We start from the raw sequence: 22,915 nt of genomic DNA on the forward strand, positions 1-22,915 counted from the left end.
TAAAATCAACCTAATTACCTGATCCCCATCCCCCCGGTGGCAGGCCATTTAGTCACTATTCAGGCTTTACTATCTCCAACATGAACAATCATTGATATATGGGTTCATAACTTCATAGCATTTTGGCTTCCTTCTTTCTTTTTATCCTTTTTTTATCATTAAAAAAGTTTCTAATTTACAAGGGAAACGAGAGTGTCTCGAACCTATGATTTTATGAGTATAGACATAAGGGGTATAGGCAACTTCACTTGATAGCTTTCTTGAGGTTTGTTATAAATTTAATCCAGCCCTTTTATTTCAAAAATATAGTCTACTTTTTTAATAATTGTTTGAAAGATTTTTATCTACCTCCTCTATTATTACGTTTACATTTTTTGAATTTGCCATCAATCTTTATAGATTCCGACAATATATGTCTATATGAATATATATATATATATATATATGTATATATATGTAGTGAGTTTTGATTAATGGATTATCTAATTTATTTTATAATGCTAGATATTGATATAATTTTAAATTAAATAGAAATAAATAAATACATAAAATTTTTATTTTTTTAAATAAAAAATATAATATTATTTAAACACCATGTGAAAATTTAAATGGCTTTTATTTAAGAATTCATTTTCCTTTATACTCGCAAATAAAAAAATGCTAATTAATTACTATATATAATTTGTCGATCTTATTTCTATATAGTAAATGATAAAAGTGAACCAAATAACCTACTAGATTATTATTTTGTATATAATTAATTTTGTTATCCAACACAATTAATTAAATGAGGGTTGCATATGTAGTATATAAATTAGTTGTATATTGTATTGATAATTATTATTTTAATTTTAATTTAAAACCTAGATGGATTATAACAACTCTAAGCACTTATTATATAATTATCTAAATTCAATAAAGTCTAGAAAAGAAAAATAATATAATATATATATATATTATATTATATTATTGAGAATTTATTACCATATTAAGTGGTAAAGATTCAATTAATTGTTAATTTTAAATCACTAATTAACATGCTAAATACTATTAGCATGTGACACATTAATAGATTTCCATCTATTTTATAATGTTGGAATTCCCAACAAATTTGTATCCACACACATAAACTCCAAGGCAATGGTAATCTGGCTAAAGCAGCATAAACCATAGGGGTTACATTAGTTATGGATGGTGCTTTAAACTGTGGAATATACAGTGTTATATTTAGTGGAGGTAAAAAGGAAATGAGATAAGAGTTAATGGGACATGTTTCAAGTGGAAGGGGATGGTGGGGATTGTGGTAAACCCACCACCACGGCCATCCAATATAGGAGATAGCGAGGAAAACCTCTAATGTATGTAGCTTGTAGAGGCATGAACTTTGAATTTCAAAGCCAACCTTGATTGCAATTTCTCAAAAAGCATGATATTATAAGTATTTGCTTCCGGCAGCTAGGGTTTTGTTTTGTCAAAAGGTTACCTATAATTGGTAGGTCATATACATTATGGTGGCAGAAGTGAGAAAAAGCTTTCCAAAAAACACAAATCATGAGGGACAATATGTCACTTCGTTTTGAAAATTACCATAATTTTTGGTTCAATTCACTTGAATCACGTTGCTATCTTTATAAACAATTCTTCAAAAAAATAAAAATAAATGTGAAAATCACGGAGATTAGATGTAATTTGTATAATATTTGTATAGATGTAAAAATGATGGAGATTAGATGTAATTTGTATAATATTGCATGTATTTTGAAGTGGTTATATACAATGACACTGAAACGTGAACTTAAAACGAAATTAATAGATTTGAATTTACATATAAAAGCAAAATAGTAAGTTAAGACTTTAGGATAGAAAACGACAAAAAAATAAAATAAAATGCTCGTGAAGACATACTCATTCCTGGCATTTATGATGAAAGAAAATAATTTAAATAAATAAATTCACGGGTCTCATGCCTACTAGTTCAATTTTTTTCCTCCTATAAATAAGGTTATATTAACCCAAAAAAATAATAAAAAAAGTGCCGAAAAAATGCCAGATTAGGAGATGACCATCAGGTCCTTCTCCTTGGATACAAGCTCATAAAAGCAACTAGGGAGAAGCTCCTTATACAAGCTCATATATATATATATATATATGTATATGTATATGTTAATTTTTTTTTTGATGTAAAGTTTAATTCTATTAGTCAAAGACTCAAAGTATATGAGAAACACATTTGCTTCACTTTTTCTATTGGAAAAGTTATAAATTTGAATTCCCTATAATGGGAAATGGAAAAGAAAATAACTTGAACAAGGTTCAATTTCAATTATTTGTTTTTCTCATTTTTAATATATGATTATTATAGGCCTTTTATTTTGAATAATTCATGTATTTTTTTTTTTTAATAAATTATCTATTTTACAATCTTTTTAAAATTTCTCGGCGTGTAATTCAAACTCGTGATTTTGAAAACATAAATAAGGATGCTAACCCGCTTTGTCAATAATTCATGTACTTGGTCACAAGATTCTCTGTTTTTTTTACTTATCACAAACTTCAAACCTCATACATTGCACATTGAGGACAAATTTTGGTCCAATGCGAGATGGTGCGCAGGATAAGAAAGTGTGCATTCTAGCAGACGAAAGAAAACCACCCAACTCGTTTTTTAGCCGTGCGATGAATATAGGACGAAATTATTTTAATCGTTGGATGGTACGAATATACGACTCTGTGTTTTTGCTTTTTACGAATTTGTAATTATTACAATTTATGCCCCCCTTTTTTTTTATTATTATTTTAATTTAAAACTTACAGGCGGCGTTTTTTTGCTTCCGTCGAAGAGGTAATTTTGTAATTTTGTTTTGCGGGTCCCAGCTAGAAAGCATAATTCTGGGTTGTATACAAAAACCAGGCAACAGGTGGCCCCCGAGCCAACTCGGGTTCTCTCGGCCATCGAACTCTATTTGGAACCATTTGCCCTGTCCAAATTACTCAAAAACCCTTAATTTTATCACTATATTACTTTCAACAATTTTGTATACTAAATGCCGAGTATAAACTTAAAAATAATGATATGTTTTTCCTATCAAAACTAACGAGTTAACAATTGACAACTTCTTATGTTTAATTTCTTAAATAAAATATTATAATGTACTATCATTTTTTATTACTTGGAAAAAATAATAATTTTTCTATTAATATATATATATATTAAATTAATATATAAATTATTAATTACGTTATACGATTTAATTCATCAATATAATTATGATGAAACAAATTATGATTTAAGTACGAATGTTATCTTAATAATTTTTAGATGGATTATTATACGATTGACGTAATTCATCATAATTGTTGATATTTGTTGAGAGGAACACACCAACCTATACATTAACATCAATTGTTATCCCTAAGCAATAGGTTATATGGATTCATTCTTATGATGAGGTCTTACAAAAGACACTTGAATCGTATTTCCTAATTAAGGAAGGAATAAATACTATCAAATTTTCTACAACCAATAATGAAACTTTCCAATAATTAAACTTTGAAATAACTACTTCCTACAATATCAATAATATAATAAAATTGCTTTTTTAAACCTTTGATTGTATATGATACAAGAAAATCTCAAAGTTCCAACAAATTAGTCAATTTAACATCTAATTTTAAATGGTGGGAAACTTGTTCACTTAAATCTAGTCGTCATCCTATAATGATTTATGACTACAAATATATTTTTCAAAAAACTTTCAACAATTATAATCAATAACAAGTACTTCGAGACAATCTCTCATCATTGATATCTTAATTTTTTTTTTTTTTATCATATACAGTCGTATAATAATTTTAGATTTGAATTTCTTCATCCTCAATAAAATAAAATAAAATTATTAGATTTGTAATAATGTATAACTTGTTTCAAATGCTGACTAAAAAACTACGATTGCAAAACATCATGGAGTCTAATTTCATCCAACAAAAGAGATCAAAAGTAGAAGTAAAGAATATAGATATGTATTTATCTAAAGAGAACCTAATTGCTTCTCATGGTAGGGAGTAGAAGAAATGCTAAAGGTTTTAATTTCTTTATATATATATATATATATGTATATTTTAAAAAGGGAATCCCTTGAACTTGGCCTTGCTTCTCAAACAGCCTTTGAAGAAAATTTAATCATCACACATGCATGATTGTGAATGAAATCCCTCATCTTTTTGACATGACACACTTGGGGTTCACTATCTGAGTGAAATCACCATCCATCAGAGGGCGTGTAAACTGTAACATCATCAGATCGGACGGTGTGTATTTTTAATCAGTTCTATTACATAATTTCACTGTAAAACAAAAACGCATGAGTGCAAAATTGGAAATACAGTGGGGCCCAAAAAAAGTAGAGCTCCAATCAAGTGGAGCCAGTAGCTTACTTAAGGACCCACGTGAAAGTTCAGGTATTTATTTTATTTTATTTTTTCCAATCTTGGTCAAATTCAAGGGCCCAAAAGACAGAAGGAAAAAAAAAAAAAAAGCGAAAACAAAAATAATAAAAATTGAAAAACAAAGTGACAGCTTCAGTCCTGTGTCTTCTTCATCATGATTAACATCTCTCTTTCTCGTCTAAAAATCCCTGGATTTCTCCATACAATAGGCTTAAAAGTTGTAAACCACGAAAAGCCAGCTAACTCATAATTCCACAAAACCAAACCAAATATTCAAATAACCCAAAAAAGAAATTAAAAAGAAATGGGATTAATTTCTGGGTTATATGTCTGCATGGATTTTGTGCACTTTTTGCACGTTGTTTGTGCATCTATACAGCCTATAACCCACGCAAATTCTCTTCCTCATTTACAAAGTTTTAGCCACAAGTCTCACACCGACCAGAAAATTGAAAAAGAAAAGAAAGTTGTTTTTGTTTTTAATTTTGAAAAACAAAACCAGCCCTTTCTTTTTTATTTTTTTAATGGCAGCAAAAAACATGTAAAATTGTGCCAGCATGCATGTACTTCCAAACAAAGCCCATAACTTCCTCATCCCCATATACTCTCCCATGTGATACATATACATATACATATATATATATATTCCCATTTGGTGATAATATATATAACTCTGTGTATATATATATATATATATATTCCTTAATTCTTCACCTGCCCTTTCAAAGTTCAAGTCAATTCTCTTTTTACTGACGTGTAATGTTGCATGGCAGACACTTGGCAAACTGGGTTACTCTTATTTTTCATTTTTCATGTTCAGAGTAGAGGATTGGGCTATGTTAAGCTTGTTTCCAAACGGAGCGAGTGAATATTGGATCTCGAGCTATCCTCATTAAATGTTCTCTCAGGTTTTTCTCAGCACCCGTGCAAAGCAACCGTATAGCCTTCTGAAAATCATACATATATATACACACATATATATATATATATATGAACAAAACCCACAAGTTGGCGTAACCAAAAAAACACAAAAACAAAATCCACTAAAAAATCTTGTGGGTCGGAGTAAATTCAGTAAAGATGAGTGCTGATTTACCTGATCCAATCTCCTTCCTTAGTTCAAAGCAACAGGGCCCCACTGAAATATGAATACTAGTAGCAGCAGCTATAATCTAGTGCTTTTTTTTTTTTTTTTGTACTGTACTGTAAATTTTTTTTTTTTTTTTTTCTAATAAGGTGGACTAATTATGGGGAATCGTAAGCTGAAGAAACAGAGAAGTACTTTTGAGAGATGGGGTGCTACTGGGGACCCCACATCAATCACTGTCCCTGATTAGACTTGATAGATGGAGTTTTGATGAGCCCCATTTCTTATCATCATGATCATCATGTGACATATCCAATACATAATGGAAGATAGTTTAAAAAAATATATCTATATATATATAAAAATATAGTATCCCACTGTTAACTTTTTTTATATTATTAAAATTAATAATTTTTCTTGATGCTCTTTTTGTTGATAAGACTCGACCCCGCCAGAAATTCGTGTCAAAGTGTCAACGCCGTTAGATCTTCAAAATAGAAGTAGTTAGCTAGTCTTTGTCAACATGTTCTACGGCTTATTTTCCTTCCGATTTATATGCAGGAGAGAAAAGAGAGAGAGAGAGAGAGAGAGAGAGAGAGAGGTAGAGACAAAGCTTTTGGACTCTAGTTGAGTGAAGTGAGTTACACTCTGAATCGCTGTCGCTCACCCGAGTGGACTCTTTTTTTTTTTTTTTTTTTTAATATTTTTGATTTAATAAAAATTATGACAATTCACAAATACGATGAAAGAGAATTTGGGTTGCCCCATACCCCCATCATCCATTACCAAACACACCACACCACTTTCAGGATTGATGGGGGTCCCAAACAAACCCATAATATACCCACCAAAACCCTACTCATTGTGCTAAGTCCCCTACCATACAAAAAACTGTTATAATCAAATAGAGGGAACATGATAATGCGTTACAATTAAAATTAACGATAAAAGAGCAAATGCACAATGAGCATATTATAAAAAGAGCTGAAGAGAAGAGAAAAATGGACAGAGAGAGAGAGAGAGAGGGCTATTTTCTTTTTCCCATTTCTCTTTTTCTAAATCTTATTTTTGTTTTTGCAAACACAATATAAACATCATATATAAACAAAGTCTCTCATATAGAAAAAGAAAAAAGCCCCCCAAAGCAACTACTACTAAGCCCTGTTGCTTTTTTAGCTTACATTTTAATATTTATATCTAAAATATTAGATACTCCCTCCTATTTCATATATAATTTAAAACCCCTACTTCAACCTTCAGATTAAAAAAGAAAAGTAAATATTTAAGGGAAAAATTGGAAGTCCAAAAAAAAAAAAAAAAAAAAAAAACTAAAATAAAACAAAAAAACCCATTTCCTTGTATAATTTAATATTGGCATCATCCTTTCACCCACAAACTTGAGAAGCAAAGTTTTCTTTTTTTTTTTTTTTTTCTTTTTTCGGGGTTTAGTTTCTCACATGACATTGCAGCTTGAAGTATTTTCGTCACTGAAAAAGTGAGCATAAGCAGGCTCAGGTGGTGGTGGTGGTGGATAAGGATGGTGTGGATGTGGATGTGGATACGGCGGCATATAATTCACGGCCGGCGGTGGCCGAGCATACATCATGGGCTGAAACCTCTCATTCCCCATTGCTCTCTGTTGGTTCATCACTGCTGCCAAATATTGCTGCTGTTGCTGCTGATGATAAGGATTTCCGGGCACCATTTCTGGCCCTGCTCCTTGGAAATAACCACCAGCTCCACCGCCGTTCACTGCCGTCGCCGGTAGACCTTGGACTGCCGGAATATTACCCATTTGGTTCATGGGCATATTGCTCATTTGACTCATTGCTGCCATGTTCATGTTACCCCCCATCTGACCCATATTTGGCATACCACGTGCACCACCTCCACCTCCACCTCCACCAAATCCATTGTTCATAGCTTGAACCCCATCTGGGAATCCACCTTTTTTACCACCACCACCACCACCTCCATTTCCATTTGGACCTCCTCCGTTGTTCTTATTTGCTCCACCACCACCACCATTGTTACCATTCTTCGAATCGGAAGGAAAGCCTCCACCTTTACCTCCATTTTTACCTCCTCCTTGGTTTTGATTATTTCCTCCTCCACCACCACCACCTTTCTTTCCTCCATTTTTACCATCATTCACCTGAACAGGCCCACCACCATTACCACCGCCGCCTTTCTTTCCATTATTATTGTTGTTATTATTTCCTCCACCACCACCACCACCACCATTTCCAACCTTTTGAGCATTTACAAGCTGTGGATTATTATTCCCTTTCATCATACCATTCAACATCATCATGTTAGGTACTGCTCCTGCACCCCCTTGACCACCACCCATTTTCATAGGAGGATGTATATCATCCAAGTCATCATCAAATTCATCATAATCCAAGTCATCATCATCAAATTCATCAAATTCATCATCACTCATGTCATCATCCTCTGGCAAGTCGAACTTGACAGCCTTCTGGTTGTTTGGGTTCAGGTCTTTCATATTGGGCATCTGTTGCTGCATTCCTTTCAATTGGGGAAGCTTCAGATCTTGAAACCCTTTCATGTTCTGCAGCTGTTGAAGCTGCTGGATTTGCTGCAATTGCTGAAGTTGCTGGTTCTGGTTCTGGTTTTGGTTCTGACCCTGTTGTCCACCTCCTCCTTTGCCTTGATTGGTGTTGTTGTTCCCGCCCTTTTGGCCTTTGTTGTTCCCACCACCACCTTTGCCACCATTGTTATCAATTTGCATGTTCTTGAACTGATTGGCAAGGTGGTTTTGGTTGTTGTTAGCTTTTGGAGCACCCCAGATATCTGCATGTTTGCCTGATTTTGCTAGTTTCTTGATAAGAACTTGTGGGTCTACATTTCCTGAGACTGTAACTTTCCCTTGTTCCGAATCTATGTCGGTGGTGAAAACACCTTGAATAACCAAAAAAAAAAAAAGGGAAAAATTTTGAATATGGAAAACTCTAAATAAAAAAGAGATGAAAAATTGCAAAAGGGTAAAAAAATGAAATATATAGATCTTTTAGGTGAGAAGGAAGAATGTAACTAAAATAGGGTTTTCAGGGAAAATAAATGGAAGATTACCATCAATTTTCTGCAAGATTTTCTTCACTTTGTGCTTGCAACCATCACAGTGAATGTTTACTTTGAGAACACATTTCTGCATGCACAAGCAATCCAAAAAAGAAAAAAGAAAAAAAGGGTGTAAGAGAAATATCATTAAGAAAAAGAAGCGAAAATGAAGTTTTGATAAAAGAAGCTAACAATGGAATATGAAAGGGAAAACAAGATAAAAAAAATAAAAAATAACAAATTTTTTAGAGTGTTCAAAAAAAAAAAAAAAAAAAAAAAACAGAGTTATGGAAGGAAAGAACAAGAAATTGAAAGAGTACCTGGATCTTCAAAAACTCTTCTTTACTCATACTTGCCACTCAAATGCAACAAACAGAAGGGTACAAATAATGATACAATGCACAAAAAAGAGTTGGCTGATAGATCTAATATATATATATATATATAAAGAGAAAAACAGAGCAGCTGATATTGCAGAGAGAAAAAGAAAAGAATTGCAAAGAGCTCCACAAAATGCTTTCTTCTGTGTTTCTCTCTTTTGGGTGTTTCCCCAAACACAGAGAAAAATGAGAGAAAACAAATGGGTCTGAAAAATCTCTGAGCAGAGAAAAAAGTCCTCAAGAGTAACCTCCAACAACAAGAAAGGTTCAGTCTTCAAGAGATAGAGAAAGAGAAAGAAACAGGCCAGAAGCGGTGGGTGGACATTAAAACTTCTGTGTCTCTGCTTCCTCTATTTCAGGGTAAGAGAGAGAAGATAGAGAAGATAGAGAGAGAGAGAGAGAGATCTAAAACCAAAGTGTAGAGAAACACTGGCACAGAGAGTAGAGCTTCGAGGCTTCACTCTTTCTTTTGGGGAGGCTTTATTTATTGGTATTTTTGTCACATATTTTTAGACCCTCTCTCTCTTGCTGTAACTTAATAAAAAACCAAAAAAATTTATTAATAACCCAAGTGCACTAACTAGGATTGTAACCATTTTCGCTTGGCTTCTGAGCCTTTCAAAAAGTATGAGCTTTTTTTCTTTTCTATTTTTTTTTTACTCTCTCTCTCTCTCTCTATCTATTGGCTAATTTGGCTTGGCTTCAACCCCATGGTTCATGGTCAAATTATCTTATCTCATCCATAAACCATTGCTATGGTGGTGAAGCTCTTAAATGTTACTGGGTTTTTTTTTTTTTTTGGGTTACATGGTAATAGAGAGTTCAGATTTGTTTTTAATCTTTGATAATTATTATCACCAGATTTGAATGAAAACTCTTGTCAGACTTTTCTATACTCAAATTGGGTATTGGGTGGGGATACAATAAATATTGCCATTTAATGGTTGTGGAGGTACTTAGGTGGTTTCTTAATAAATTTTAATTTTTTATTATTTTATATATTTTATTTTTTTACATTTTCAGTTTTCTTATTATATGTTAAACTTTTTTTTTTCACTTACCATTATACCCTTCTTGGAATTTTGTTTTCTTGAGCTTCATCCGCTCAAGAACATGAACTGAACTGTCATTCACCAGCTCTCACTAATTAATTTCAAACTCCTCTGCTACCAAATTTCTCACTCGTTTTTGTTTTTGGTAATATATCAAATTACTTACTCATTTTGTTATACATGGGATTTAATATCTTTTACTTGTTGAGTGGAATTCTCAACAATTTTGTTTAAAGATAGATACCCCCACAAAAACTTCAAACCAAATATTTTTATTTTTGTTTTCTTTCTCCAAAAATATCATAATATTAATTCAATTCTTAGAGATATTCAGGAAGAACAAAATTGTTTATTTGGAATAACATTTATTGATATGTAATGTAATGTGATAGTAGGATGTTTTTTCCTTTTTGCTTCTATAGATATCAATGGATTGTTTAATCAAATTCCAAACTATAGTTTCAATTATTGTTTTTTTCTTTTTTCTTTTTTTTTTTTTGGCTAAAATAGTTTCAATTATTGTTATGTCTCTACCAATGAATTTGATGCATCTTAATTGGGTTCATTAAGTTTAGAATCGACTAATTTTTTATGTCATATTTTAATGAGTAGAATATTAATTTTTCAGACATATTTACAAATAAATGTTACCAACTTCTAGAATATTGAATGGGTATAAAAATACTCATTTATTCATATGCATATACAGGCATATTTATCATTATATTAAGTTTAAAAAAAAAATAAAAATATATATATATATATATATAGCTTTTCGTATTCCTACTTATTTTTCATTATAAAAAAATATGGAACATATAAAATCATTAACTTTTAAACACAATGGGCATATGCCAAATAATGATTGAGATTCACAAAATCAATATATGTATTTCTAATCAATTGGGTTATGGTTGGTAATGACATTCAGGAAACTTTTTTAAAAATTGGACAAAAAAAAAAAAAAAAGCTTTTTTAAGAAGAAAAATATTTATAAATTCGATATTTTTCCCCCTTTTAAAGGAACAGACTGGACTTCGAAAAATATTGAAAGTGAAAACAACTAAAAAATAAACTTTAGTGGAAAAAAGTTGAAACAAATTTAAGCAACCAAAATGCATAAATTTGTTTTAAAAAATTACATAATTTACTAGAAAATTAACCAACGTTTTCAGACACGCACATATATTATGTCTAAACTAAAACCTTTCTAGAAAAAATTAGACAGCTCATCTTAGAAATCTTGGTGACCAACAATCAAAGTTTGCTCAAGTCTTAAAGCAATTAATGAATGGAAATTATCAAATATATATTTCCATTAAATTATTGGTTTAACTTCATAGTTTCTTAATTTAATTGATAAACACTGGGTTATAGTAAATCAACCAAACCAGCATTTTCCATGCGTATAGATCACTGAACATGCTCACAATTTGTCAGTAGAACTTCAACTAACAAAAACACCAAGAATATTAACCTTGTTTCCTCGCCTAAACAATGCAAAGCCATTGATGAGCAATGCCATACATATGGATGAACATATATATCCTATTTATTTATAAAGGCAATGAAAAAGGGTTTTTAGGCTCTTTTTTACTTCGCTTGAGAAAACTTATGAAATCAGCCAACAAAAATTGAATCCCTTCCACAGAAGAAAGATATCAGTTTCAGAAATATGAATAAAAGGGTTGCTGATTTGAGTGTGTTTATAAGGAGTTTGATCAACTTTGGCTAAAAAGTACATGGTTTATGCAAATATTCTAGGAAACTTTGGAGAAAACAGGAGAAAAGGAATGCAAATGACCAATTGTATTAATTTGAAAAACTTGGGCAGTTAAATTATTATGTGCTTCTAAAAAGAAATAAGCTAAAGTTGTATGTGTTATATATAATGTGCAAGTAATAAAGTTCTTTTGTGTTGATCATGCCTTGCTTTAAGAACATTTAGGTAAAGATAACAATACCCTTTGAGGGGATGAAGAAGAAGAATCACGTTTTCTGAGGATACATATATATATATATATATATATATATTTTTTTTTTTCAACAAGCATGGACCCCCTCCTTTTACTTTTCTAACCAAATTATTGTTGTCGTCCTTAAAAGCCTAAATCGTGATAAACCCTTTGGTGGCTTTTGTCCCTTTAGTTTTTGATTTTGATTTTTTTCTCTTTTAAACCTTTGAAATTGAAGAGGGTCACTTTTACCGTTAAAAGCGCGTTTCAATGGTGATTAAAGGCAAACCAAATGGCTTTCCTTCTTATTTACACAAAGAAACAAACACCCTTTAATTCGCATATTAGGTTTTAAGCAAAACCATGTTCCAAATCCTAGTGACTCAATTCATAAACGGAGAATTTTTCTTTTTCTTTTTCAATAATTATTTTTTAAGACAAACCAATATAAGATTTGTAATTTGAAATGATATAACGTTTACCATTTGAACTGTCTGTTAACATTTACTTATCTAAGATTTTTCTATCTATTATTTTGGGATTTGATATTACATCATTTTATTTTGTCTCTAAGGTTCTTTAAGGGAATGACTTGAGCAACTATGCAAAGATATTACCACTTATATGAGAGGGTATCACATGATCACCACATGCAAGTATGTATGGTGATTGAAAATAGAAACAGATGCCAGATTGAGGAGGCTATTTATTAGATCTCATCCATAAGGGCTTCAATGGGTTTTGCATACCCACATGGTCTTCTGCAATATTTCTTTGCTATGGTTCTAGATTTTAGTGTATAAGTGGAAAATAATAATGGAGCTAGAGATGTAGAATAGTTTTGACTTTCAGGGAAAAAGCTTTTTTTTGGTACATTTTTATAAACCTTTTTGTGGGGACTCCCTACTATCAGTAAGTCTTTGCAATAATTCTAAACTTGTTTCCAAAATCATAAAACAAGTTTTGGAATTCCATATATCTTTATGTGATCCTGATAGCATTTTTCCACAGAGAAATGAAAAGCAAATATGTAAATGGAACTTAACGGGCAATACATGCAGCTCGAAGTGCAAGCACCATCTTACATTTGCCTCGTTTCCCTGGTGTGTCAAATGTAAATGTTACTCCAAAACTCTTTTCAAGTTTCTACAAAGAACTTGAACCTTCTTAGATGCTTTTTCTTTTCTTTCTTCATGTACAAGCAAATAGGACCACACAACTGCAAATTTGAAGCACATGTACCATAGGAATAATGTTTGCACTGGTAGACAACCAGAAAGCAACTCCTGGAAGTTCTCAAGTATTCTAAAATATTAGAGGATGAATGATATGAAAATGAATTATTAGGAAAACTTTCTCAAAAATAAAATGGCTAATGGAGAAAACAGCAAAAGAAATAGATTTTAGGCTTTGTAGCCTTGTATGATTGGAAGACATAAAAGAAGTGCAACGCTTAAATGGACTCTCAGAGAAAAGTATAGGTTATAGGTGCTTCTTCTGTATGTGATAGAGCACTCTGAGAAGATTAGGTAACCTCACTGAGAGGTACACTTGCCTTAAACGTGAGAGAAACAAAAACCAATGAGAAAGTGGGGGCTTGAAAATTTTGTGGTTAACAGCTGGTGCTCTACATAAACACCACCCAGACAATCCTTGTTTGCGTAATTGCCATAAATCAAACACTAACAGTTCTCTTTCAATATAAAAGGCATGAGGAATGTGACAGCTTTGGCCTACAAACTCTTTCAATAAAGAAATTTCGCCAGTTTAGGGAATGAATTTAAAGCAAAATGGTTCAAAATGATTAAACACAACCAGTCCCATAAGTTTTAATCTGCCTAATTGAGGCGTATGAATATTGGATCTAAAATTACGTTTCCAGCCTGGATTCACTAAGAGAAAAAAAGATACATGTGTTTAATATTAATCTGACCCCCTGGTGAATTCAAAGTGGAATTGGGTTAGGGAATTACAGATTGGTCTATAACCTTATCAAGCAAATGTTAGTGAGATCAAGGTGTTTTTTGCCAAATACTAAAGGATGATTGAATTCAAAGAAAAGAGAGACTACTATAGAAAATGTTGACAATAATTTCTCCCTCCTAAGGTGAATACCACGTGATTTTAACAGTAGTATTCTGAACAAACACCCGCACTTTATACCATGTAGATTTACATGTATCTAAGCAAATATGAGCTCATAATTTTTTGTTGAGGGGATCCATTTCCGTGAACCCTGCAGTAAGGGTGAAAGACCAAATACGGAAAGAATGTTGAATAAGATGCAAAAAATTATTAGTTTGATTCCATAAGTTTTGTATCTTCTTCTATCTGTTCAAAGATAACATACTCTTTAAGGCCCCACCCTTAGCTTTATATATTCTCAGTTTGTCTCCCTTAGATGCTAACTTCTATGGCAAATATTCTCTCTCAGCCTCTCTCTTGGATGTTAGTCCAGAAGAAAAAAGTTACTTGCCCAGACCTAGAATGTTCATTTAATCTAAATAGCCTTATTAACCTCCCTCTTTTTTGATGTTTGACTCTCTCAACCGTCCCTCATTTAAGATGTATGAATAAAGAATAGAAACCCAACCAAGGAAGGCTAAAATGTGAAGAATTCTTTTAACCCCAAAAAGGGTCGAGTAGAAAGAAAAATCAAATATGAAAAATATGGAAGTGCTAGTACAAAGTATAACAGGCAATACTGGAGGGAAAAAAAAAAAAGGCTTATTTATATATCAAATATGCAAGTATTAAACAAATTGCCTATGGCCAAAAGTGTTGGATGAGCTAATGGTTTACACCATGTATACTGTGCATATACATAAGGCTAATGAAGTATGATTTGAGTTGCTGTATGTAACATATCACATAACAATCAGGAAAACAATATAAAAATTATAATATACAGGAAAAGAGGAAAAAGAAAAAAGTAAAAACAGACACAAATAAACAAAAAGTCTTCCCAGTCGTACCATGAATCAACTTCCCATGGCGAAAAAATATCACCTATTACCACTATTTTATCTTGATCTCTATAAGTTCCTCAATAGGTTGGCGGCAAATGGGGCATTTGTTTGATTGAAGCCTCAACTCTTGAGCACATTCTCTGCACATACACTGGAAAACACAACATACATGTTGAGAACAAACCCATTAACACCATAAACGCAAGAGTCATAACAAAATGATGGTGAAAAAATAACCAAGCTTGCTTCATCATGTATACCCAACCAGCGAAGCTTCTAAAACTCTGTATTAACCAAGAAGTACATCTTTTTTCACCTATTAGAGAGTTTTTTTTCACCTAGTAGAAGCACATCTTCTTAAAACTATGATTCTTGCGTACATTCTCGGCACATACACTGGAAAATACAACATACATGTTGAGAACAAACCCATTTACGTCACAAAGGCAAGAGTCAAAGCAAAAAGATGGTGGAAAAAGTAACCAAGCTTGCTTCATCATATATACCCAACCAGTGAAGATTCTAAAAACTCTGTGCTAACCAGGAAGTACGTCTGATGCAGGATGGAAACAAGCAATTGATGCAAGATGGAAACATTTTTTGAAAACTTATGAAATGAGGGGAAAACCAAATTCTAAGGCCCAAATTTGATTTGGAATGATCTAGGATGAAGATGGGCTATTTGGGACCTTTAAGGATCCAAATAGTTTTAGTTTAATCTAGCTTCCTTATTTAATTAGAGTTATTTTATTATTTTAGTTGCTTTATTTTTTTAGGAACTTTTATTATTTAGTTTCCTTATTAAACCTATTATTTTAGTTTTCTTATGTTGTTAGGTGGTTTTATTATAAATAGTGATCTCTATAACCCTATGAAACAGTTGATTAATAATACAAATATTTTTCTGACATTATTTTCTCTGGTTTTGTGTGATGCAAACTAAAATTAACTGTGAAGTCTACTGAAAACCAAAACTAGGTGTGATGGCTAGGGATTTGGGAGTGATTCCTAAACTTGTTCTAGTGTGATGCTAAAATCCTATCTTTAATTTTTTCTATTTCTTTTCTACCCTATCTGTCCTACATCAACATCTTTTTTCACCTCTTAGAGAGTTTTCAAAAGGACTTATTGCATAGAGTTGTCAAAATTCTCTTCTTGAGAAGAGACAAAATCTGGCAATGTGGCCCCCAAAGAGCCAACTAACAACTTTGAAATAGCACAAGATGAAAGATAAACACAAAGCACAACAGAAGCCAGAGTCAAATAATGTATCATCCAACTTCCTCACTTCCTCACTGTTTTGTCTATCATGTATACTTCCACTAACCAGCCATGCGAACTTGGAAGGTTATACCAATTCCGTGCGGGATCCAAATAATGTTATATAGTGGATGAAAGTATTCAAGCTTATGTGCCTAGGTGCACCATCCACCATCAAACATGCTCAAGCACAATGGTTTGAGATTTGCTGATCATTACTTTTAACAATATAGCAAGCATCCTGAACAATTGCAGAATCACCAAAATGTAGCTATATTTTGGCAACTGGCTCTTAGGTTTAATATGATAAAGAATCCAAGATTTACTCACCATATGTCGGCAAGGTAGCACGGCCGTATCCTTAGGTTCAGTCATGCAAATAACACATTCCTTCCCTGGATCATTGTCATCAAAGCCTTCCACTGCCGAGCTTCCAATTCCAAATATCTCACGGAGCTCATAGCGAACTCCATCAATCCACAATATCTGTCTTATTACTCTCACTTGGAAAGGATCACCATTGTTCTTCTCTAGAACAGCTTGAGTAATCTGCATATGAGGGGATGTATCTTGCATAGTCTCACTAACATGTTCGTCTAAATCAGGTGGCAAACTTGTCTCAGCAGATATTACAAGAGGATATACATCTTCTCCTGGGGATGGTTTTGCGAGGTCATCCAACTCAAAGAAGCCCAAGTCAATGCCTGTTCCTGAGGGCTGACGGAATTTCTGGCCTAGTCCTTTCTGAAAGGATATTTTCACTGGCATATATGCATCTGGGTAAAGTGGAACAAATTTACAGTTTGGCTCTTCCTTTGCAAAGTAGAAAATAGTAATGCTGTAAATTAGAAGACACAATCAGAAAATAATAATAATAATAATAATATATTAGTATAAGAAGCAGATTTTGTAATAGTTTTAACTTTACAAATATATTTCTTGCACACGCACATATACACATACACCATGTGCAAATACAGATGGATGGATAAATATGTTCGTTGCCAAATTACAGCTATAAGGGGAAAACCTGGTCAGGCTGAAGTGGGGGCTCATTAGAGATGTTAAGTCCGTTGGTTTGGGTAGGGTAGGGCCTTTTAACAAGTATGGTTCTTGTGCCTGTGGTATAGGTGGAACTATGGACTGTGAAAGTTGATGTAAAACTTTCAGTTCATGTTGGCTTACAAATGGTTCAAGTTGAGTTTAGGTGAAAATTTGTAAACTTAGAAACAACTAAAAACACGTTCTCAGGAACCCTTGATCATTGAATGCAAGACCTAATCAGATTAGTCCTCCCAAAATACAATATGAGAAATGCTTGAAGGACCTGATTGAGCACCGTTTTCTGTAACACTACTGACTTATTATAGACCTAACGCTGCTTCACATGGTACTTTTAAATTTTTATTAAAGACAACTTGAACAAGTAAATAATTGGTAACTGATGTTTTTAAAGATCTTCTTGCAACTATATTCAAATTTATAAAAATTAAAAACAAATAGGATAATGCTAATTTCATCTGCCATGCCACAAAAGGAACTGCAGATCAAGATATATTTTCATTTCAAATAGTGCTTTAAAATGAAGTTAATAAAACAATGGATACTAATACAAAGGTAGAAAAATGATTCTAAAGTGGCCCTTACTGTAGTAGCCTTTCAAATGCATATCAAGAGCATTACATTTAAGTTTTAACAGAACTGAAACACGCTAGTTTTATGATTGCTTTCCAAAGCCTCCTTTAATATTCTTTTTCAAATGTAACAAGAAACTATATGAAACAATTGCTAGCAGCAATATAAGTTTGGAAGTGGCAAAAAGAAATTTGCCGATATGTTAAAAATAGAAGATCAAATAATAGCTAGTGCAGACAAATAAAATATAACACATGCTGACAACCGAGATAGCTATTTTTGGGAAAGCAGAACCAGGTTCTAGCTAAAAGGCTTTAAATAGAAGGACAGGAGTGTAGAAACAGACTATCTACTAAATTGCAAGAATTGAGAAACTAATGCATTTATTATCCACATTATAGAAAAACTGTCTCTGAAATTCAATATTCATACTAAACAACCAAACATGATGAAGAAAGGTAGCTCAGCCTTCACCTTTTTGACAAGCCATGGGTCAGAATTGGAAAATTTTCCAGGACAAAAAACCTAATCATAGGAAAGATAATAAGGTGAACACATGAATCGCACATTCTTCATCCCAACACTCAAACGTGAATACATTAACTGGCATCCATAAAAACCACCAATTATTAAAACCCATTAGCCAGAATTTGATGAAATCATTAAATCAAAATTCCATGACAGTATTCCAGTTTATCCATTTAATTCATCTAAGCACAGCTACCTTTTCTCTTTATTTTTTTCCCTCTTTCTTTTGTTCTGGTAGGTTGGCAGTGCTGCTATAGTGCTCCAGTGCTATAGTTACATAGCTTATACTGAAATCAAAACCACGCATTTGTTTTTCTGTAGTCATCTTTTTCCTGCATTATAACAATGCATATACACTATCTAAAATGCAAGGAAACCCCCAAGTCCCAACGTAGTGACATTGTTGAACAAGCTTCTTATAAGGTTATAGCATTTTATAGTAAATGTTCCTAAATCCCAGTAACCATAAAGATTCAAAATTTATAAGCAATAACCACTCTACATCTCAACAACCAAATGAAATAATCAAAGCCCAATTCCAAAATCACACAAACAACCCTCCCAAAGCAGACAACAGATATTCAACATCAAACCCATACAATGCCAATTCAAGAACCAAAAGCAACTAACAGAAGGAAAAGGAACAGACTTGTCTACCTCCCATCATATAACGCATCAAAAACGAAAGAGACCAAATGCTGATCAGGATTCTGTTCATCCACCTCGAGCCTCAACGTATCCTTGTGAACATTCACATCGTTCCTGACCTTCTTCGCATTCTGATGCTCAACATAAGGTGGAGGCACAGTCAGCGGCTGCTGCTGCTGACCCATTGGAGGACGAAACGAAGGCCAAACCCCACCAGCCTGATTAGCATAATAAGGAGGAGGGTAATTAAACCGACCCATCACAGAGTTTCCATAGTTGTGGGCACAATACCCACCAGAACAATAATGGGTATGACTATGAGCAGGTGGAGGAGGTGGGTAAGTAGCGTAAATATTGTGGGGGGCTGGATAAGGAGTGGAGGTATTGGCAAAGACATAGGCATGGGGGGGAGCAGGGGGAGGAAGAGAAGGAGAATCTGGGGAGTAATAGTGGGAAGATGAAGAAGATGAAGAAGAAGGGAGGTATTGAGGAGGTGGTGGCGGTGGTGGTGGTGGTGGAGGTGGAAGAGGAGGTGGGTGGTGTTGGTAATAGTTGTTTCTTCTTCTGCCACTCCATGAAATTCCCATCTCTCATAGAAACAAAGACACAGATGGAAGAAGATATGGTGGGAAGGCAAAGGGAAAAAGGGAAAGTAGATGAGGGATTTGACTGCTCTTTTTTTATGAAATTTTCCCTGCAAATTTTTGTTTTTTTGGGTTTTTAGGCGGTGAAAAGTCTAGAGCTTTGGTGTGTAATTGACGAAACAGAGGCTCCCTTTGACCTTTTTCTTTTTTTCATTTCAACGGCGTATCGGGTTTGTGTTTGGTCTGGTCGTGAGCGCGTTTATGTCGTTAACGTGTCCGAAAAGCGCTTCTGAGAGAGCGTTTTCTTCTGAAAACGCTATGCCATTTCTCGGTTTTAATGTAAACTTGAAACCGTTAATTACAAGGGCGTTTTTATGTCCTTGTGTTTTAACAAAAGTTTTGCTTAGGTTACATTTTATATTTTTGGTGACTGCTGAAAAGTTTCTTCAACATTTTTTTTTTCTTTTTTATGGAAAGGAAAAGTTTCTTCAACTTGATTTGGGTAAGTGGTGTTTTTGCATAATTGGTCTATTAGATGAAGCCAAAAAGTGCATTTGTATATTTAATTTTGTTATTGGTCTAAAATAATAGGTTTGGTCACAAGTTTGTTCATTAAAATTATACTACCTAGCAGACATATAAACATATGTTTTATAATAAGGGATAAAAAAATATCAATATAGTTCTTTCATCAATGATAACAATGCTCCATTCGTTAATTTTTATTTTATTTTAAACTCTGACAGATTCAGATCTAATTTACAAATACTAATCACATATAACGCAAAAGGATCTGATTTACGAGTCATAAAATGAAATAGAAAAAAAAAAGAAAAAAGATCATAATATGAAATTTTGTTACATTAGGTGGGATATATATATATATATAAATACTATGGTGCAATCTGTCCACATGAAGATCCGAACTAAAATCAAAGTTTAAAAAAAAACAGAATCAATTTTACTATATATGTGTATACCGTAGTCTTCTCCTATATATTATATATATGTACACCTTATTGAACTGTCATAAGTGATCCACCATTTCAATTTGAAAAAAAAAAAAAAAGAAAAAAAAAAGAAGAAAAAGTGATCCACTATTTCAATATATGTTCATGACTCATGCACTGACAACAATCATGTGTCTTTGTTATCCATTCTGAATCAAAAATTGAAAAATGGGATGTGCATACTAACTGCTACACTAACACTAATTATCACTCCAACTTGCCATTCAACTAAATACTATCATGTGCTATGATCACCATGAGGACTTGTTGCGCTTCATCAATTCTCACCCAAAATGGTCATGCTTATATTATTAGGACTATATAAGATTGAGGGTATTAAATTTTCTTTTCTACTTTTCTTTTTTGTTTTGATTTGGTAAGTAATTCTTCAAACACAAGTTTTGGGGGACATCCAATCATATTGTGATCTTTAATTAGGATGATAATTTGTTATCCAGTTGAACTGTCTCACTCCAAATTCAATCACCAAAAGCTTAAGATAATAACAGGACAAAAGAAACAGGTATTCTGTAGGCATCAGATGACATAAACCAATCTGTATGTGGATTTATATAGCTGTCAATGTCCCTTTTTTTTCTTTTCTTTTTTTTTTTTTTTTACCTACCTTTTATGCAAGACAAAATTACTTCTATTATTTGACTTTACAAATAAAATCAGCAATCCAATATCCTTTTGACATTTTCAGACTGCTCAGCTTGCTGTGGATTTCTGTGCAAAATCAGCAACCAAATGGAATAAATTTCCTAAAATTAATGGCTTACATTGGATTCAAGCGAAAGATACGTATAAAAATCTAATTTATTCTGTCTTTTCCAAGAAACTGCATAGATTACACAGAATTCATTACCCCCAGTAAACTATAGTTATGAATTTGTAATTGCAACATAAATGGTAAAATCCAATGCAAAAGTTCAATATTTTCCTTCTTTTTCTTTCCTCTCCCAATAATTTTCTCAAAGACCAAACAGAAAAGATATGTAAGACTTTCATTTCCAAACAAGGGATATTGATACATGTTAGTGACAAAACCAGAGAGACCCCAACACCTGCACTAATTTCACTCAGTATAACTCTTTTGGTACATATTTTGTTGTGATAATACGACCTTAGCATCTGAATTCTTCAAATACACACAACAAAAAGCAAAAACAACATATAAAAAAAGAAGAGACTGAAACATATTCAAACTCACAATCAAAGAGAGTTTTTTTTTTTTTTTTTTTTTAATAAGAAAAATGAGGTAAAAAGATCAGCAAAGATCTGGTCTGGTTTTCTTCCTAACTGATATGCAGCCTCTTTGATGATCTCTAAAGATTCTAATCTCTGAACAATCCCTCAAATCCTCAAGACTAATATACTGTTGCTTAACCATTCTCAAGCTATCGCCACCAGTATCATGTATCCAAACATAAGGGTGACAAGTTTCATCATAGTAGTAAAGCAAGCTCTTCATTCCAACGGCACCATCTCCATTCTTTCCATTCCTTCCAGGCATATAAGCTTTATATATGCTTTTGCATTTCAATCTTTTTGAAGAGCCTGGTTTCACTGTGTGAATCTTCTTCAATATTGAGCCAACCCTTATCTGCAAGTCCACAGGCTTGTCACTTAGGTTCCAGATCCTGGTTCCAAATCCTGCTGCTCTGCTATGGTCTCTGCAACCATCAAAGCAACCTCCAATTGGGAAGATGGAGAATCCTTGCATTTTCCCTGAGAGGGACTTCAACTTTTTGGTAACCTTAGACTTCAAGACGGCATGCATTTTTTTTTTTTTCTTTTTCTTTTTTGTTGCAATATATGAACTAACGATCTTTGTAGTCTGTATAAAAAAGATTGTTCATTTTCATTTTTTTTGGGCCTTTTGCAAATCAAATGGCTGTGATTTTTTAGGTTATGAAGAGGGTGGTAATCATTTCTTGCGGTTCTGATTGTGAGACTGCATGGTTAACCATGGAGTTGTTGTGTGATGGTAACTTTTAACAAGTTGGAATATTAATAGCCCTTCCATTAAGGAATTGGTAGGGACCCCAATACCCAAAAATTCAACAACAGACGGTAGAAAAGATTAAGAAATGGGCAATCAAATTTTTATGAAAATGGGGAAAGATTTGGATTTTCCTTTGTTTTTGGAGGGACTAAGAAAATGAACATTGAATGGTACCCACAAACAATGCATTTTAAAAAACTTTCATGATGAGGTTTTCACATGCATTGATGTTGCTTCCTCTTTTATCATTGGAAAACTTTTGATTTACT

The 22,915-nt window shown here is 33.0% G+C and overlaps 3 protein-coding genes across 3 annotated transcripts; all 3 read right to left on the reverse strand.

The window, feature by feature from the left end:
- Positions 1 to 6,537: 6,537 nt before the first annotated feature.
- LOC107423296 (heavy metal-associated isoprenylated plant protein 33) lies at positions 6,538 to 9,773 on the reverse strand. The gene is made up of 3 exons (XM_016032832.4): positions 8,938 to 9,773; positions 8,630 to 8,705; positions 6,538 to 8,458 (listed from the first exon to the last, which is right to left on the reverse strand). The coding sequence occupies exons 1-3, from the start codon at positions 8,965 to 8,967 to the stop codon at positions 6,987 to 6,989; spliced, it is 1,578 nt and encodes a 525-aa protein (XP_015888318.1). The 5' UTR covers positions 8,968 to 9,773; the 3' UTR covers positions 6,538 to 6,986.
- A 4,936-nt stretch (positions 9,774 to 14,709) lies between these two features.
- LOC107423290 (probable E3 ubiquitin-protein ligase LUL4) lies at positions 14,710 to 19,954 on the reverse strand. Its single transcript, XM_016032825.4, has 3 exons — positions 19,054 to 19,954; positions 16,564 to 17,071; positions 14,710 to 15,124 (listed from the first exon to the last, which is right to left on the reverse strand). Exons 1-3 carry the CDS (start codon positions 19,629 to 19,631, stop codon positions 15,023 to 15,025), a joined length of 1,188 nt encoding a protein of 395 aa, XP_015888311.1. The 5' UTR covers positions 19,632 to 19,954; the 3' UTR covers positions 14,710 to 15,022.
- A 1,672-nt stretch (positions 19,955 to 21,626) lies between these two features.
- On the reverse strand, positions 21,627 to 22,695 carry LOC107423289 (uncharacterized). The gene has a single exon (XM_016032824.4). The coding sequence runs from the start codon at positions 22,419 to 22,421 to the stop codon at positions 21,909 to 21,911; it is 513 nt and encodes a 170-aa protein (XP_015888310.1). The 5' UTR covers positions 22,422 to 22,695; the 3' UTR covers positions 21,627 to 21,908.
- Positions 22,696 to 22,915: the final 220 nt, after the last annotated feature.

Source organism: Ziziphus jujuba, chromosome 3 (genome assembly GCF_031755915.1).
Source record: "Ziziphus jujuba cultivar Dongzao chromosome 3, ASM3175591v1".
Lineage (NCBI taxonomy): Eukaryota > Viridiplantae > Streptophyta > Magnoliopsida > Rosales > Rhamnaceae > Ziziphus > Ziziphus jujuba.